At 49.5% G+C, this 17389-nt stretch overlaps 1 protein-coding gene across 3 annotated transcripts in view; it reads left to right on the forward strand.

Moving 5' to 3' along the window:
• Positions 1-17389, forward strand: part of Abr (ABR activator of RhoGEF and GTPase) — a 195141-nt gene that overhangs the window by 49864 nt on the left and 127888 nt on the right. Inside the window, exon 1 of one of the 3 annotated variants that reach the window (XM_087910295.1) lies at positions 662-966. The exons of the other annotated variants lie outside the window; for them this stretch is intronic. Within the exon in view, the coding sequence (XP_087766421.1) occupies positions 906-966 (61 nt within the window). The 5' untranslated portion in view covers positions 662-905. Of the gene's footprint in view, positions 1-661; positions 967-17389 lie in introns of those variants that run through there. 3 annotated transcript variants of the gene reach the window in all.

Raw genomic sequence — 17389 nt, forward strand, 5'->3', positions numbered from 1 at the left:
TGACAGGCCTCCTGCACTGAGGCCAGGGGTCTGTCATAGGGCTTCTAGAGAGACTGTTTGACCCTGACCCCTGCGGTTGACCTTACTTTAACTACCCACCCCTGGTGGTGTGAGGCAGGAACTGAGGAGCTCTTAGGCCAAGAATGTCTGAATAGACGCGGTGCTTTAAGGTTTGGTAGGAAACAATCTCTGGGTGGCCCAGCCTTCCAGAGGGATACAGGACATCATTAACCCAGTCCATGCTGTTGCCTATGCCTGCCTAGAGGTGGGGCCTGGCAACTGCACCAGCCCTAAAATCGTGCTTAGAGATCCTGGGGTGGCAGGTGATGTCACCCCTGCGGGTCCATAGGTCTCCCTAGTCTGCAGGTTGCCAGAATTTCTGCTGAGCCCAACCGGAGGAGGAGGGGAGCCTCTGGCCCTGCGCCGCCGCCCGGAGACCCCGCGGGAGCTCTGTGCGCCGGCTGGAGGCCGTCGGTGGGGCTGCGGGCTGCTCTCACACCCCACCGGCCCTCTGCGGCTGGGGGTGGGCGCGCTGAGCCTCACGCCGATTGGCTGCCGCCTCCGCCCCCCGCCCCGGGCTCAGAGCAGCCCCGGGGAAGTTGCTAGTTGGCGCGCGGGCTGCGGAGCCGCAGCTCCCAGATCCGCAACGGGTCCGCGGTGGCCGCAGCGGCACACTGGACTCCCGGTGGCGCTCCCCCGCCCTCACTTTGGCAGCTCGGGCTTGCTCCTCCCTGCTACCTGTTTCCCTGGCGCGCCTTCCTCCACCCTGAGCTCTGCAACTTCGGCCTCTGAGTCTGGCCGCCCCTCCCGGCACCCCGCCCGCCGGCACCCTCCCTCCTTTGTTGTGCGATGAGGGTCGGGTTTCCCATCTGACCAAGGAGCCGCTGCCGCGCGGAGTCGCCGGCATGGAGCCGCTTAGCCACCGGGGCCTGCCGCGCCTCTCCTGGATCGACACCCTCTACAGCAGTACGTGTGCGCCTGGGCAGGGGGGTGAGGTGGATGGGTGGGAGGGAGACCCTGCACCCTCCCAGGATCCCTGAAGCCCTCGGGATCCCAGGTGCGGCCAGGCAATGGCGAGGGTTTCCCGGCACGGTCCTCCAGGTGTGCAGCCAGCCAGGAGGAGGAGCGGCAGCGGTGTGGGGTCCTTAAAGCAGACTTCAGGTGGTGGTAGGGGGCCTTGAGTGGACCGGTGCCAGGGGGAATTGTGCCACCCCTCCCACCTGTTGTGTAACCCAGCACTCCAGCGCTCTGGGAGTGGGGAGCGCCCTTTTTAGGACGCTTCCTCGGCCTTCTGTCTTGGCAGCTTTTCTCCCCACATTGAAGCAGAAAGGCCATTTTGGGAAAAAGTCTTTGGCGCTCTAGTTTAGTACCTCAGGGACATTCTGAAGCGTGTGTGTGATTCGGGTAGATGATGGGATCAGGTTGGAAGAGAGACTGTAGGTACGGATCTCCATGGGGGCCATTTGGATGAAAGAGCCACCCCCTAGCTCACCAGTCTTTCTTGTCAGCCTCATCGCCACCCCCATTATCATCACTACCACCACCACCCCCCCCAGAAAAGCAAATGAAGAAAAAAAAAAAAAACCTCCGGTACTCCACCCCCTCGTTCCCAAATCAGCTGCGATCATGTGATTGCTCTTGCACAGCCTGGGGGATGTGTAGTTGATCACTAGGATTTACTCAGAGGGGAATCATTTCCCCCCAGCCCTTGCCGTAGGTGGCAGTGCCATGCCGTTCCCCTCCCCCCTACTCATTGACATTCTGTGGTGTAGGGAGATGGTCCTTCTGGCCTCTAAGGAAGACAGTGGGTTTTGCTTTTTCTTGTGAAAATGCTGGGAACCTTCTCACTCTCAGCATACCCCAGCCCCGAGACAGGTACAACTAGATGGTGACTGTGAACGTTAGATGCCACAGTACAAGGACATTTTGAAGGGTTAACCTGGCTTGAATTTTTATTTTAATAGTCATATTCTAGCGGTGAGAGGAGATGATGTTTTGAGCTTGGAGATCTTGCCTTGGTGTCTCTGCATTACCCAACACCCAGCTCTGCCCTCTGCATGCCATTGGGTCTAGCCTCTGCCTTCTGCTCCCTGCAGGTTCAGCCTCTGCCTTCTGCCCCCTGCGGGTTCAGCCTCTGCCCTCTGCTCCCTGCGGGTCCAGCCTCTGCCCTCTGCTCCCTTTGGTTCCTGTTCTTCTTATAGCTTCTCCCCAGCCTGTAACCCAAGTTTCCTACCCCTCCTCCCAGGAACTCTCCTTATAATGGTTCATTCTGCTTTGGGTTTTCAACATCAAAGAAGCAGATCTGGTTCCCCTGGGTGTCCATCCTGTCCGAACCCAGCCAGTCCATCTGCTCTTTTCCAGTAGAGGCCAGCATTACTGGGTGAAGGTCAGGGCTCACAGCTGTGTGGCGTGTGTGTACACGTGTGTCTGTGCAAATGGGGACACACATCTGTTCAGGGCCCTGATGCAGATCAGCGCCTGACTCAAAGGACGGATTAGTGACCTCTGCTTCACTGAGCTCTTGCAAATGACAGTCATAACAATGCCTCATATTCATCTGCTGCTTACGCTCTTGGATATTTCTGGCTCTCTGCAAAACCCATTCCTGGTTTCCTTATTTCCCAAAGCATAAACTCCTATGGAAAGCAGTTTGTGATTTTCTCTCTATTACTAAGTTAATTCTATAACTTGGTCATCCAAACTCCAACTCTAGTCCCAGCCTGGAGTTGAGAGGCAAAACTACCTTGAGAATTCCTGACCAGAGGAATGTCAGAGTAGGGAGTCAGGTCAAAGGCCTCTTTGGGGGTGTTCTATAAACCAATCCTCACTCCGACAGCCTGGCACCTGAGCTGTCTAACCTATTGTAAGATCCTGGGCAGCTGGAGGTGAGAGTGGTGGGCAGGGGCACTGACTTGATTTAGTGCGTGGTGTCCCTGCCTCACTTTCGGGAATGGCTTGTTTGGGAGTCTGTAACAGAAGGCTTCCTGGGAAGGTTCTATGCAGTCATATTTGGGCTATCAGCCATCAAGTTTTCTTTTTGACAGGAACCTAAGTTAAACAAATACTCAGGCTGCCATTTGCTAGGCAACATGGTTCTGTGGTTCCTAGGGAAGTTCCTCTGCCTCTGTTGTTCTGCTTACCAAGCTCACAGACCCCCCACAAAAGCTAGATTGGGGAAATGTAAATTGGGGCACAAATGGCAGCCACTGTGACTGCTTAGAGATGTGAAATGGTACAGTGATAGAGGCTCAGGGTGGTGAAGTTCATGTACTCATGGCCTTTCTGGGCTATGCAGTGTGCCAAGTATGTCCTAGGTCCTTTCTACCTCCTATTCCAAACCTCACGGCCCTGGACTCTCACGGGAGTGTGTGTGTGTGTGTGTGTGTGTGTGTGTGTGTGTGTGTGTGTAAACGTCAATCATTTCCTCCAAGTCACACAGCTAATAAAGGGCAGAGGGGAATTCAGATCATAGATTATACCCTGGCCAATGAGGAAACTCAAGTACCTCCCAGATACGTCTGAGCTCTCTCGGGGGCCCTTTGCTGTCGAGCAGTTGGGGATACCTGTCTCTTTAGTCCTTTCTTCAGATGTTTCCCTGAAGTACTCCAGCTGGGTGAGTGGCTCTGATAACTGATAGGTGCCATGTTCTGTATCTGCATCTGGTTTTGGAGCCCATGCCAGGTCAACTAGAGGGAGCTTTAACCCCTAACTCCTTCCTCACAAACTTCTCGTTATTGGAGTCCTTGGCCACTTTTCCCTGGTGGCAGCAGCTGTGGGAGGAGAGTGTCCACTTTATCCCAGGTTGTGATGGTGGTAGCAGAAAATTCCCTCTGCTTGTCATTGGAGTCCTGAATGGCTGGGTCATGGAGATTGGTAGGCATAGTGTTAGATCATGGCTGCCAATGTGATCTGGGACTGATTGGGGCAGGATTCTTGGCCCCGATAAATAGCCTGAAGTGGCAGCCAAGGGCTGCAGCCACCTCAGGTTCCTGCCTCTTGTCATTTTCTGTATGGATATAATGTTGCCAGCTCCCTCCCTAATGCTTTGTCTTGATTCTTCCCCAGTGGCTGGCATGAGTCTCTCTGTGGGCTTATCTTCTTTCTCGGAATTCCTCTGTCTTTTCATCAGCCACCCTGGCCACTAAACACTTCCTACCCTCTCCACTGTACCATGGAGGTGATCTGGACTAAATTAGGTTCTGTGAGGGAACAGAAACATGAGGGTACTCTGAAACTCTGCCCGTCCCTCCCAAGTAGAGACAGCCCTCCAAGCAGATCGTCTGAGGCACATATGTGCACCAGGCAGGCTCATCATTTAGCTCCCCTTCAGACGGGAAATCTTTAAATATGTGCTCTAGATTTATTTAGAAAGGGGGCACAGAGCTGCATTCAGGTCTCCTCTTTTGCTGTTTTAGCCTCCTTTATCCCTAGCAATTCAGTACAGATCCCAAACATACCTACCCTACTGAGCTAAGCAGAAGCCATTCCTTTTTGGACTCCATAGGAGGCAGAACATGACCAGTAGTTACAGGAAACCCACCTTATGGAATTAATGTCTCTTACTCCAATAGCATTCAAAGACTAATTAGTCTCTCGGGATATTTTCATGCCTCTTATAGACCCAGCCTGTATGCCAGGACCTATGAGGCTATAAACTCATTTCTGATCATCTTGAGCTCACCTCAGGGTCTCATCCGAGCCCAATGTTTGCTGGGTACCCTAGAACCAAGCCACTAGCACTGAGTTTACTCAGTAGCTCGCTCAGCCAGGCTCCTGATGTTCCAGTGAACACCTGCAGATGGGTGTTCTCCGCTGAGTAGTAATTTATTCCTCCTCATCAGCACCAGTCCATATTGGTCAAGACAGTTGGAGTCTCAGAGGTAGATTAAGTCTAATAATAATTCAGTCATGTGTTCAATGAAAGTTTATTGTTGTTGTTGTTGTGACCATTGCTGCTGTTTGGAAAAAGGAAGGAGTGGTGTGAATATTTGTTGGGAATTGGCTAGAAGATACTTCTTGGGGGTGGATGAGATAGTGGAGAGGATGTTGAGAAAATCCATTTTGCCTTTGTCATGGGGGCAGGACGGATGCTTAGGCTGTTCTCTGAGGTATGATGTGTTTCCTGGGGTGATTCTGTATCTTCCTTGTGCCCACTCCTCTGTGGAGTAATGTCTCTCAGGGGTGTCATGTGGATCGGTTAGTTAATAATGTCCGCTAGCATCTGTGAGGATGAGGTACACTGCTGAACTGTCAGACTGTTCAGCTTATCACAGGCTCATCATGGAACAGGTTTTGCGAGAGCCTTACATCTGAGAAGACGGTGAGGGAACGGATAGGAGCCGAGTGCTGTGCAGATGTTCTGCTCAGCAAAACCCACAGAGTTCTAGGGAGTCCCTAGCTAGTAGCTCCTGTCTAAGCCCTCAGTAGTTTTGGGTGGTATAAGTTTGAGAGAGCAAATATTTTACCCCCTGTGGGCTGGTTTTTTGTTTTTTGTTTTTTTTTTGGCTCCTTTAACTCCTGACTCTACCAGCAGTCCCAGAAACACATCTGGCCCATTCATGAATTTCCGGGCATGTGTATTTGTTAATTGTAGTAGTGTATAGTGAATTTGGAGACCCCCAGGGGAGTCCTGTGCTTTGCCAGGGCCTGTGATTGGAAGACTTCTCTGCTGTGTTTGTGGTGCAGCTGTTTGACTAAGCTTGAGCCTTGTGGGAAAATCTGGAGGTAGACTTCAGAGGGCTCCAGGACAAGCCTGCTTCCTTTACCTCAGGTGAGATTCTAGGCTGTGGTGGGCTAAGGTGAAATGTGGGGATATTGCCCACTATGCCCTTACAGGGTCTTAGCACTTTTCTCTGAGGGTTGCATGGATCTGTGAGAAAAGCGTGCAGGCCTGTCTCCAGAGCTGTTGAAAGGAAGACAAAGTCTCATGGATCTGATGCAGGTCTTGACCTCACTGTGTAGCTAAAATCTTGAACTCTTGATACTGCCCTCAACACTTGGGATTATAGGCTTTATGCAGCACTGGAGATCCAAACCAGCCTTTCATGCATTCTGTACAAGCACTCTACCAAGTAAGCTGTATCTTGAGCCCGACTAGGTTGTTTTTGGTTTTTCGAGACAGGGTTTCTCTGTAGCTTTGGAGCCTGTGTCCTGGAATTCACTCTGTAGACCAGGCTGGCCTCGAACTCACTGAGATCTGCCTGTTTCTGCCTCCCGGGTGCTGGGATTAAAGGCATGCGCACCACTACCCAGTTTCAACCTTGTGTTTCTTAAGGAAAGATTTAGTCATCTGGAGCTGCGAGGACCCATGGTTGGTAGCAGGAGTCTTATGTTGGTCTTGAAGCTTGGCCAAAAGGTATTAGTGGGTAGGAGAAAAGAAACCAGGGCAATGGGCTGCCTACACGGTACCCATATGGAAGCTGATGACAGATGCTAGGTCCTGCTAGGTGTTTGGAAAGAGCCCTTTGAGGTGGTACCTTAGATGGTCCTATGACTCTTTGTGGATGGGGCACCCAGTTCTCTGGGCCCTAGATTCAGACCTGCTTTAGTTTCCCTCGGCTCTCTACCTCTGTACATAGTTGATGTCTCCTTTTATGCCCCCACCACATGCCAGAACAAGAAGAATCTGACTTTGTGGTTTGTATAGAAAATGTCAGGATCACCTGGCCCTCGGAGATGAGGCTAAATGGGGTGAGTTCTATAGTGACCTAGTTGGCCAGGTCCAATCCCGTCTTCCTTGTCTCTGCCTCAGTCGCATGCCTTAATGTGCCTTTAGACCACATGACACAGAGATGTCATTTTGCTTCAAGTGAGCAAGGTCTGCAGAAGGGGTTGGGTTCCTAGGAGAGCCTAGGATTGTTGAGGGATCTGTGGTTTTACTTAGGACTTCTGGGGAAGGATGTGGCTGTAATTAACTTCTTGGGATTGAAGGGCTGGTCCTGTTAGTGTGCTGGGCTAACCCCTTCCTCCTGGGCATTGCCTCCCAGGCAGCAGTAAGAGTTTAATGGATCCAGATTACACAGCATAAAGATGCCGTGTAATTAAGCTCAGTTACCTCCCTGTCTGGGGGACATCACCACACAGCACCAATTGAGTTCTTCCTTTGCGGTTACCTGGGTTGTTGGTGGCTATCTTGAGTGTTTTTTCTCTTCTTTTTTTTTTTTTTCCTTTTTCAGTGATTCTTTCCCTTGAAGGCACAATTCTAGGAGAAAGGCTCTTTTATGATGAGTTTTGGGGGTAGGTGGGAGTGTTCTGTGATGGCACCTGAAGAGAAAACTTGTCCTTGAGTCCCTGGATGACATTGTCCAATGAAAAGAATCTGGGAGTCCTGCTGGACTCAGAGAAACTAGGCTTTCCCATTTCAGAAAATCTGTCTTCCAATTTTTAAAAATTTGGATTATTGTTACTGAATGTATGTGTGTATGGTGGCTTGCATGTGGAGGTCAGAAAACAATTTATGGGGTCAGTTCTCTCTTCCACATTTTATGTGGATTCTGGGGGTTCAGCTCAGGTTGATAAGCTTGTTTGACAAGCACCTTTACCCAGTGAGCCATCTCGTTAGCCTGTTTTCTTCAGAACAACTGAAAGTGTGATCTGGTGAGATAGCTCTGGGTAAGTGTGATCTGGTGAGATAGCTCTGGGTAAGTGTGAGCTGGTGAGATAGCTCTGGGTAAGTGTGAGCTGGTGAGATAGCTCTGGGTAAGTGTGAGCTGGTGAGATAGCTCTGGGTAAGTGTGAGCTGGTGAGATAGCTCTGGGTAAAGTGTGATCTGGTGAGATAGCTCTGGGTAAGTGTGAGCTGGTGAGATAGCTCTGGGTAAAGTGTGGGCTGGTGAGATAGCTCTGGGTAAAGTGTGAGCTGGTGAGATAGCTCTGGGTAAAGTGTGAGCTGGTGAGATAGCTCTGGGTAAAGTGCTTTCCTGGGATTCACAACCTCACAAAATTTGAGTGCGGTGCCACCCTGGAAGATTCAAAATTCAAGGTTAGCCTTGGCTGTATAGGGGGCCTGGGCCACATGAAACCTTGTATCTTGGAGCTGGATGTGAGGTCTCATGCCCGTAAATCCAGCAACCGGAGACCCTCGGGCATGGTTTTGAGGCCAGCCTGGGCTGCATAGTGAATTCCAGGATAGTCTGGACTACTGAGTGAAACCCAAAGGAAAAGGTGAAGAAAATGTACAATTTAATTAGCCCTTGATGTTTTCTGTGTATTATCTAGAAAAACCCCAAACAGGTTAGTTTCTCATTTCCTGATAGAGATGGGTAAATGGAGGATCTGCCGGGTGGTGGTGGTGCAAGCCTTTAATCCCAACACTCTGAGGCAGACAGGAGGATCTCCATGAATTCGAGGCCAGCCTGGTCTACAAAGTGAGTTCCAGGCTCCAAAGCTAAAAAGAAAATGGAGGATCTGAGAGAGTCAGTACTGGGGCGAGTATCCCAGCTTGGGCTTGACCAGATTCAGTGTTCTAATTCCAACGACCACTCCGCTTCCTGCACAGTATCAATACAGCAGTGCTATGCAGTACATGCTGCGTGCCAGCCCTTGACGCAAGCATTCCACACATCACCTCTGCTCTTCTAAGCACAACACGTGTGCAGGCGCAGTTCCTCTATTTGATGGGGAGAAAGCTGGACTTAGTGGAAAGTAGGCACGGGGCTGGAATATCAGGTTGACCCTTAAAAACCTGCTCTACTTTCTACACTGGTCCCTTTCACAGTGGATCAGTCAGGGCCACAGCAGCTACTGCTTCAATGAACTGCATAGATCTGGTTCTCTCTGACCAGTATGTCAACTGTGAAGGTTTTTTTTTTCAGGGTGTGTGTCGGGTAGTGATGATGGTTGGACCTAGGACTTTGTGTGTGGTAGGAAAGTGCTATGCCACTGAGCTATATAGCCCTAGTCCTTCTTTACCTTCTCATTTGAGGCAGTCTCTTCCTAGATTGACAAGACTGGCCTTGTACCTTGATCCTCCTGCCTCAGCTTCCCAGATAGCTGAGATTGTAAGCAAGCACTACCAAGATTGTCTTGTTTATCCACGGTGTGTGAGCAGCTCAGCTCCTTGGGGTCCTTTATGTGCCTCACCAACTGGCTGTCTTTTCTGAGGGCTGGTCCCTCCCCCAATGGATATTTGGAGCTCATATCCCTGCATGACCTCATTTTGGGGGTTATTGGCAAGAAATGGTACTTGGTAATGAGAGGGGGAAAGTGGGAGAAGGAGAGAGAGGCTGACCATGAATCTATCTAGGCTTTGGAAGTGGGAATGGGATGTACTCAAGGCCTTGTTTTCAGAGCCCTTGGAGCTAGGGGTAAAGAAGTGGGAACTGGAAGAGAGGACTTGGCAGTGCCAGAGTGTGCTGGCCCTGCTCTTGAACCATTTAAAATTCACCTCCACAGTTCCAGAAGAAGAATAAAGAGCCCTCAGCCATAAATCAGGCCACTGAGCACCAAGGTCCCTTGCCCAGGCCCAGGGCCTGTTGGGTGGAGATCTGGCTTATGTCTGAACTTGCCCAGTCCAGCATGTTAATTATGGGTGGTGTGACGCAGGGGTGGTAGCCTCCAGCTCCTGTCTCTACACCCATGGAGGTCCCCGAGTCCAGGGAGCCCCTTATTGAGGGGTCAGTCCTCAGGGAAAGGCTGAGCCTGGTGACTCAGACCTTTGTATACCTCCCTTTGGCTGGGGCCAAAAAGGTCTAAATAAGACTGAAGGCATCCTTTCGCAAAGGGTTTGTGTGTGGTGCGCAGAGGAAAGAAAGCCTAAGCAGGGATCAAACGCAAAAGGTGGAAGCGCATCACACACACACTCACGTGGATTGGGGAAAGCTCTCCTGCTCCATTCCTTCTTTCTGTTGGTGTTCAAAATTTCAAGGACAGCTCACATCCTGTATTGACTCAGCAGTGTTTTTTTTTAGGAACCTCTGCTTGCTAGGGTGTAGGGATATAAGGACCCCTGTATCTCGTCACATATTTTCCTGTGGGGACACATGCAGTTCCAGCTGCTTTGAGGGCCTCTCTCCCTCCTGATTCCACTTCTCCCACCGCTCTGAGGCTGCCTCCTTCTGTGGTCCTGCTCCGTTCCAGCCTCCTAGCCCTTCCCCCTTGATTCTAGAATGTAGCCAGCACAGAGGCTCAGCCTTGCCAAGTTCTCTCCTCCTCTAGGTCTCTCATTCACCCAGAGCTTTCTTCTGCTCTTCCTGCCCTTCCCCTCTGCCCTCTTCACTTTCCTTCAAGGGAGCAGTGTCTCTCTGGGAAGACCCCTAACATAAAACTCCATGACTCCAAAAGTAATTTGAGGTCAGGGGAGCAGATTGTGGTGATGACATCCCAAGCCTCCAAAATACGCCCTCTCTCTGTGCAGTCGGAAACAGTGATTTGGTGGGAGCAGAGCAGGCTTGGGGAATACCCACTGATTGAGAATCTTGAGGCAGAGGCTGTTGTTCATTTTGTGTCAGGAGAGAAGAACCATGGAGTTATGGGGAAGTCCAGGATATAGCATTAAAAGGAATTTGGTCATGGGTGACCTGACCAAAGAAGTGAACACTACACCCTTGTTATTATTATTTTTTAAGTATTTAAGGATGATTGGTTTAAAAGAAAAAGGTATTTTATTTGTGTGTTGTATGTGAGGGTGCACATATTCCATCGTGCATGTGTGTATGTGTGTGTGTGTGTGTGATGGGGTGGGGTGTCTGTCCTCAACTTCCACCCTGTTTGAGGCAGGGTCTTTCCTGGGTGCCACTGTGCTACGTACCCTAGACTAGCTGGCCCATACTGCAGGATAGCAGGCCCGAGAGCTGCTGTTTCTCCTGTTTCTCCCCTGCCCATCTCACTGTAGGAGTGCTAGAATTACAAACATCAGCCGCTGTGTTCGACTCCAGTCCTCTGAACCCATGTCAGGCTTGCAGGACAAGCACCATTCTTATATTTAATAAAATCTAGGCGCTAGATAAGTGACTTGCCAGCTCTGTGGCAAAGCCATCACCTAAAACATCTGGTTTGCTCTCTGAGCCCGTGCATTCACAAAGAGCAAAAGTGTTGCTCGTGATCTCCAGTGTCTAAAACAAAATAGCGGTGCTGATGTTAAAGGGCTCTTTTAGCTGGGAAGTAACTCAGCAGACCACATCATCACTGTACAGCTGCTGTGTGTTTTGCCACATTCAGTTCACTGTGTTATTACATTCTTAATATTTTTCTTCCATTTGATTTATTGTCTTAAGATATAACTTAGAAAACAAGTGAGAAATGTAGCATTTGTAGTAAATAAAAGGTTAACTTATAAATACACCTACTGAAAACTAAACAGAATTATTAGTTCTGGTTTCTTGTTGCTGTTCTTGGAAGGTTCTGATTTTGAGCCTTCTTGCTTTTTTGTTGAAAGGGAGGTGGAGGATAGGGAGACCTTAAAGACATACTAGTTCTAAGTGGGGTCTTTTCCCCCTTACAAATGGGGAAGATGAGTTTTCTTAACTTGTGGCTAGGTTTAACCATGCATAGTGACTAGCAAGCAGCTGCTAACCAAACGACATCTACCCACAGATGGAGGCCCAGTGTTTCCTGTAGTGGCAACAGGGAGGGAAAGAGATGGTTTTCCCGAGGACCCTTCTGTTTCTCTAGAGCAGTGTTGCTTCTCCTTCTTAAGGCTGTGATCCTTTAATACAGTTCCTCATATTGTGGGGACCTCAACCACAAAATTATTTCATTGTTACTTCGTAACTGTAGTTTTGCTACTGTTATGAATCGTAATGTAAATACCTGATATGTAGGACAACTGATAAGCGATTTCCCCAAATGGGTCATGGCCCACAGGTTAAGAACCGCTGCTCTGGATTCTGGGTAAGTGAAAATAGTAACCCTTGGATTGCCGTGGTGGTGTCCACGTGTAATCCTAGCATAGGGAGGGAGATGGCCGTGAGCTTAAGGCTAGTTTGGATTATAAAGTGGGTACCAATCAGGGATGGTACCCCCATCCAACCCCCACACCTCAAACAAGAAAACAAGACTTGAGCACTCTCACAGTCTTGATCTCTTTTAATCCTCATAGTGTGTCAGTCAGCCTGTCTTTACTGTGACAAAATACTTTACATAAGTACCTGTGTGGGTGTGGTATACACATGTGTGTGTGGCCCAGAGGTTGATGGTTGATACTGGGAACTCCAGCTTATTTTTTCAGAGGGTGCCGGATAAGTGACTTAAATCCATGGCTGCAAATCCATTACATAAAGTGTACATTTTGCTTCATGACCAGGCTGGTCTTGAACTCACAGAGATCTGCCACCTCCTGACTGCTGGTATTAAAAACATGCACCACATGTGTGGTGAGACAGGGTCTCCCAGTGAACCTAGAGGTCACAGATTGGGTAGATCGGCTGGCCCCAAGCCTCAGGGAGCCTCCTGTTTCTGCTCCCCAGTGCTAGGATTACATATGCACACCACCACCCTTGACCTTCTATGTGGATGTTGGAGATCTGGACTCAGGTCCTCATGCTTACGCAGCAGGTTCCCCAGTCCTACATAAACACCTTCGAAAAGACTTATTTTGCTCGTGGTTTCAGAGCTTTAGTCCGTTGGTCACGTGACCTCATGTTTCTGGGCCTGTGGTGAGGCAGAGCACCACAGTAAAAGAATTGGTGTGGGAAGCTGAAATGAGACGCACCCTTCAAAGACATGCCTCTGGTGACCTGCCTCCTGCTAAACCATCTCCCAATAATGCCATCAAATTATGAATCCATCAGTGGATTAATCTACTTTTGAATTTAGAGTCCTCATGAGCCAGTCACCTCCAAGAAGTCTGTCAGCTAGCAACCCAGCAAGCCTTCATTCAACATGTGCATCTGAGAGACGCTTCATACCCGAGCCCTAACACAGTGAGCCTATGGAAATTTGTTACCCATGTTTTAAGTATGGAAAGAGGGCTGGCATCGTAATTAGCCACTGCTGGTGGCTTTTGCCTTGGGGGCACTCCCTTTAGGGGGCACACAGCCTCCCTCCTTCCTAAGTGTCAGCAATGCAGGCATCTCGTCTTTATGAAGGCCTCTGTCTAGACAAAAAGCTATGTTCTTCCCCTCCCCGTCTCCCCGTGATGGGCCAAGTATGGTGTTAATGGAGCAGAAATAGTGTTAATTTTATAGTGCATCATTGAGAGGGTTAATGAGAGACCATCTGGTCTACTACCCAGTTGCCTAGAACAGCCCTTTCCCCTGATTCAGGCTGACAAGTATTTTGCAGACCCCGAGGCATCTCCTGAGTTAGCGTTCCCTGACTTGGAGGTTTGAGGGTGTCCACTGTGATGTGCAGTAGGAGCTGTGCGCTCTCCCTGGTCCAGCAAAACTGATTTCTTTCTGTGGCTCCTGGGAGAAAGGATGGAACACAAGTTGGCGTTCAGAGCTGTGTGTGGCCTGAGGACCTTCTGTGGCTCGTGAGCTGCCACCACAGCTTGGGCCTTTCGGCGGGTGCCTGCAAGCATCTTTAACCCTGCCACCAAGGCCTCGGCCTCACTCCTTTCCAGTTGGGTGTGCCTTTGTAGATTCAACCAACGGCAGATTGCAGTTATTCAGGGGAAAATGCATATATTGAGCACACACGGGCTTTTTTTTTTTTCTTGTCACAATTCCCTAAGCTAAAGAAGGAATAATGAAGTTAGCTCAATCCATCTGCCTCTCTTTCTCTCAGAATATTCAGTGGGGCCATTCTGTTCCCACCATAACTGGTCCAAACTGCCTTTATGCCCCCCCATGCCTAGAGATCCCAGATTATCTACACTGATTCCCTGCCATCTTGGCACACTCCCCATGCTGTGGCCATGGAGACACTGCACTATCCCATAGCAAACCTGTGCTTCTAGAGAAACTCCTCAGTGTCCTGCCTCACCTCAGTCACCACTCCCTCCATGAAGCCCTCCTGATTTGACTGTAATACTCCTCCTAGGATGATAACTCTGCTTGCTCTGAGCCACATCCTTTAGCACTTCCTTACCTTCTGTCTTACAGTGCTGTGGTGTTTGATGTCAGTTACCTTCATCATGGAGAGTAACAAAGGCTGTGTTTGTAGGATGCTAGACACTGTTCTCTGCACTTTACAGACAATGTCCCATTTAATTTCACTGGCCCACAAAGTCCCAATTGTTCCTGGTCTTTTTTAATGGAGGAGGTCTATGTGCCCAGATCTGTCTGGGGGCATCATTCTGCAGGTTCCCAGAGTCTGGGGCTTTCTGGAGAACCTTAGTCAGTGTTTGGAAAGGTCCTCCACTTTTCCAGACAGATTTGGACATCAGGACACTTAACTATTTAACTCATTCTTTCCTTCTGTCTTCTTCCCTTTCCTCTACCCATCCTAGGATCTGTGGCTGAGCCACAAATTGTTGACATGAGACAGATGAACAGGCGCAAAGTGGCTTTAATTCAGTGCCTATGCAATGAGTCCCGCAGAATATGATATCAGAATGCTCAGATGGTTGCAGTGTGCACATATGGTCCTCTGTGTCTGAGGCTTCTACATCCGGGGATTCAAACAACTACAGTTGAAAAGTATTCAGCAGAATGGCCATTTCACAATGTTATATGTACTATAATGACTGTTCAGAGGATGTAGGGCAGAGGCTGAACCTAGGATCTTGAGAATACAGAACATGAACATTAATTACTGAGCTACAATCTAGCCCCTCCTTGTGCCTTATTTACTTTGTGTAGTGCTTGGGATGAAACCTGGGGCCTCGAGAAGGCCCTGTATAGCCAAACTGTAACTACCTCGAATGCCATTTTATACAAAGCATTTCAGCATCCAGGGGTTTTGAGATCCCTTGGGGATCCTGGTCTCCGTCTCCCTGCCCCCACATCAGTACAGATTCCTGAGCTACAGAAAGGACTAAAGGCCTGGGGCTTCTGGGGATGATGACATCACAAACTGTGGGAGGGGTGGGGGTAGGGCCCTGTTCAGTGAGTCCAGGATCTTTTGTCATACGTTAGACATGACAAAAAAAAAAAAAAAAAAAAAGGCATCTGATGGTAGTAGCTGTCTGGACCGGTCCTCATCCTGTCACAGATACTTCACTAACAGATTTCCATTGTAGATGTAAATTTATTTTAAAATGACGGTTTATCAGAGCTGTTTCCTTATCTGGGTTGTCTTAGAGTAACTAGATCAAAACATGACAGAGAAGGAGCCAGTCCAAATTCATTCCCTGGGACCCACCTGGAGGAAAGAGAGAACTGGCTCCTGCAGGCTCCCTCTGACCTTACCATGCTGGTTGTGACCCAGGATGCACCACTGCTTGTGAGTGTGCACATATAATAAGTAAATGTAGTTAAAAATGTAAAAAGAAAATGCGAATCCTCCCCGCCCCCGATTTGGGGTGGCATATTCTTGGTCTCCGACAGTCATATTTTGGGAGGGGTGCCCTGAGCTGAGCAGGTGGGAGGTTTGGGAATGCTCTGTGATTGTTTGGGGGTGGGGTAAAAAGAAGACTCATGCTGGAGGCTGAGAAGTGTTTTTCTAGCACAGGAGCATCCAAGAGAATTGTGAGCAAGGAGGATGCCAAGAGGAGGGAGGGCTGGGTCCCAGGAGGGCAGAGGGCAACTGGGAAAGACTGCAGAGCCCCGTCAGTGACCCTCTTTTGGCTTAACTCAGTGTTGGCCTTACCCAAAGCTCTGAATCACCCGCGTGTCTGTGAACGTGAGCGTTCTTACTGTACCTGCACAGTTAGCCTCCTGGTCTGCATTTGTAAGAAGCACCCAGTGATGCCGCTGATGCCCGCCTGCGTGAGAAGGACCTAGATTCCAGTACATCTTTAGTCATTCAGCCAGCGACTGCCCTTTACCTCCCAGCTCCCCATTCCCATAGGCTAGGATCTCTGTTCCTCGGACTGACCCTATTGTTTCTTGGACTTTCGGCTGAGAGCAAGTCCAGAGACTGGAGCTACTCATCTCAGCACAACCTTTCCTGGTGCCCCACCCACAGTAGGGACCTCTCACCTCATGGCTCAGACCCACTGTGCGTTTGTGCAAATTCTGCTCTTTTGCCTGTAGGCTTGTCTTTGGACCTTTCCGAGCCAGGCCAAGGTGAGGCTGAAGGTCTGGGGGAATGGGGTCTAGACCTAGAAGTTTCTGGAATCTTTCCCCATCCCTCCTCACAGGCAGCCACAGACCTTGGGCTTGCAGGGAGAGGTGAAATCAGGTGACTCAGTTGTCTTGCTTTGAACATTTGTTGTTTCTCGACACCTTTGAGTAAAAATAGAGTGGAGAATGACTGAAGTGAAATGCTCCTGCAGGGTCCTGGAGATCAGAGGTGGAGAGGTGGGGCTTCCTGGGGAAGGTGTGAAGGTGACCTGGGCCAGAAGGGGCCTCCTGAGCCCTCCAGGCTCTAGAGCAGAGCTGTACTTGCTGGCGTTTTCTGTCTCCACTGTGGACCCGTTTCAGGACTTGCTGTAGGAATTCTTCTAGGGCTTCCTGAGTTTTCTTTTGGACTTTCTGACGTCAGGTCCTGGCGTCCGGCAGGGATGGTCTCAGAAGGGCTGTGCCCACCACCCAGGCTACTCCACTACTGAAGGTTTCCTGATAGTCTGGTTTTGGGGATCAGTAGAACCCTCTCTCTATGTAGTTGAGCAGGCTGGGGCACAATTTTTTTGCCTGTCCCCTCCTCTAGAAAGGGCAGATGCTGCTGATTCACTCAGCATGGGCCCTGGAGGGACTGTTTCCTCCACTGTTCACTCCTTTGAGCTTTGTTTCCTCGAACCTATAAAATGGCCAGGGAGGGAAGAAAACATATCTGCTTGGCTCTTGATCCTTTATCAAGTCCAGGAAAGAGTTGCTGAAGTTTTTAGCAAATAAAAGTAGAAGATGCTTTCAAGTTTGAGGCATGCCTAGACCATGTAGTGTCGTTAAGCCAGTGAGGGCAATTTATTGAGACACTGGAAGGGGGAGGGGAGTGAAGAGGAAAAAAAGGAGGAGGGAGAGAGGGGAGGGGACAGGAGACGACGGAGGAGAGGGGAGGAGAGGAGAGGAGAGGGGCTGGTATGTAGTTTCGTGGTAGAGAACTTGCCTAGTATTTGCAAGGCACTGCCTTGGATTATCAGCATTGCAGGATGTTATGATCTAGTGAGCAGGTAGTTCCAGCTATTCTGCTGGCTGAAGCAGGAGGGTCCCATGAGCCCAGGAGTTCTAGACCAGCCTTGGCAACATAACAACACTCCCTTCACCCAAACAACAGTAGCAGTAGCAGCAACCAGACAAAACCCCCAAACCAGAAAACAAGCCAGTTAGAATTTTAGATCAATAATATGTTTGCTATTGTGTTGGGTTTTGTCAATTTAATACAAAATGTTTTGCCATAGCAATAGGAAACAAGCTAAGCCGGGTGGTGGTGGTTTACACAGAGAAACCCTGTCTCAAAAAAAAAAAAAA

Source organism: Myodes glareolus, chromosome 9, assembly GCF_982192425.1.
Source record: "Myodes glareolus chromosome 9, mMyoGla1.1, whole genome shotgun sequence".
Classification (NCBI taxonomy): Eukaryota; Metazoa; Chordata; class Mammalia; order Rodentia; family Cricetidae; genus Myodes; species Myodes glareolus.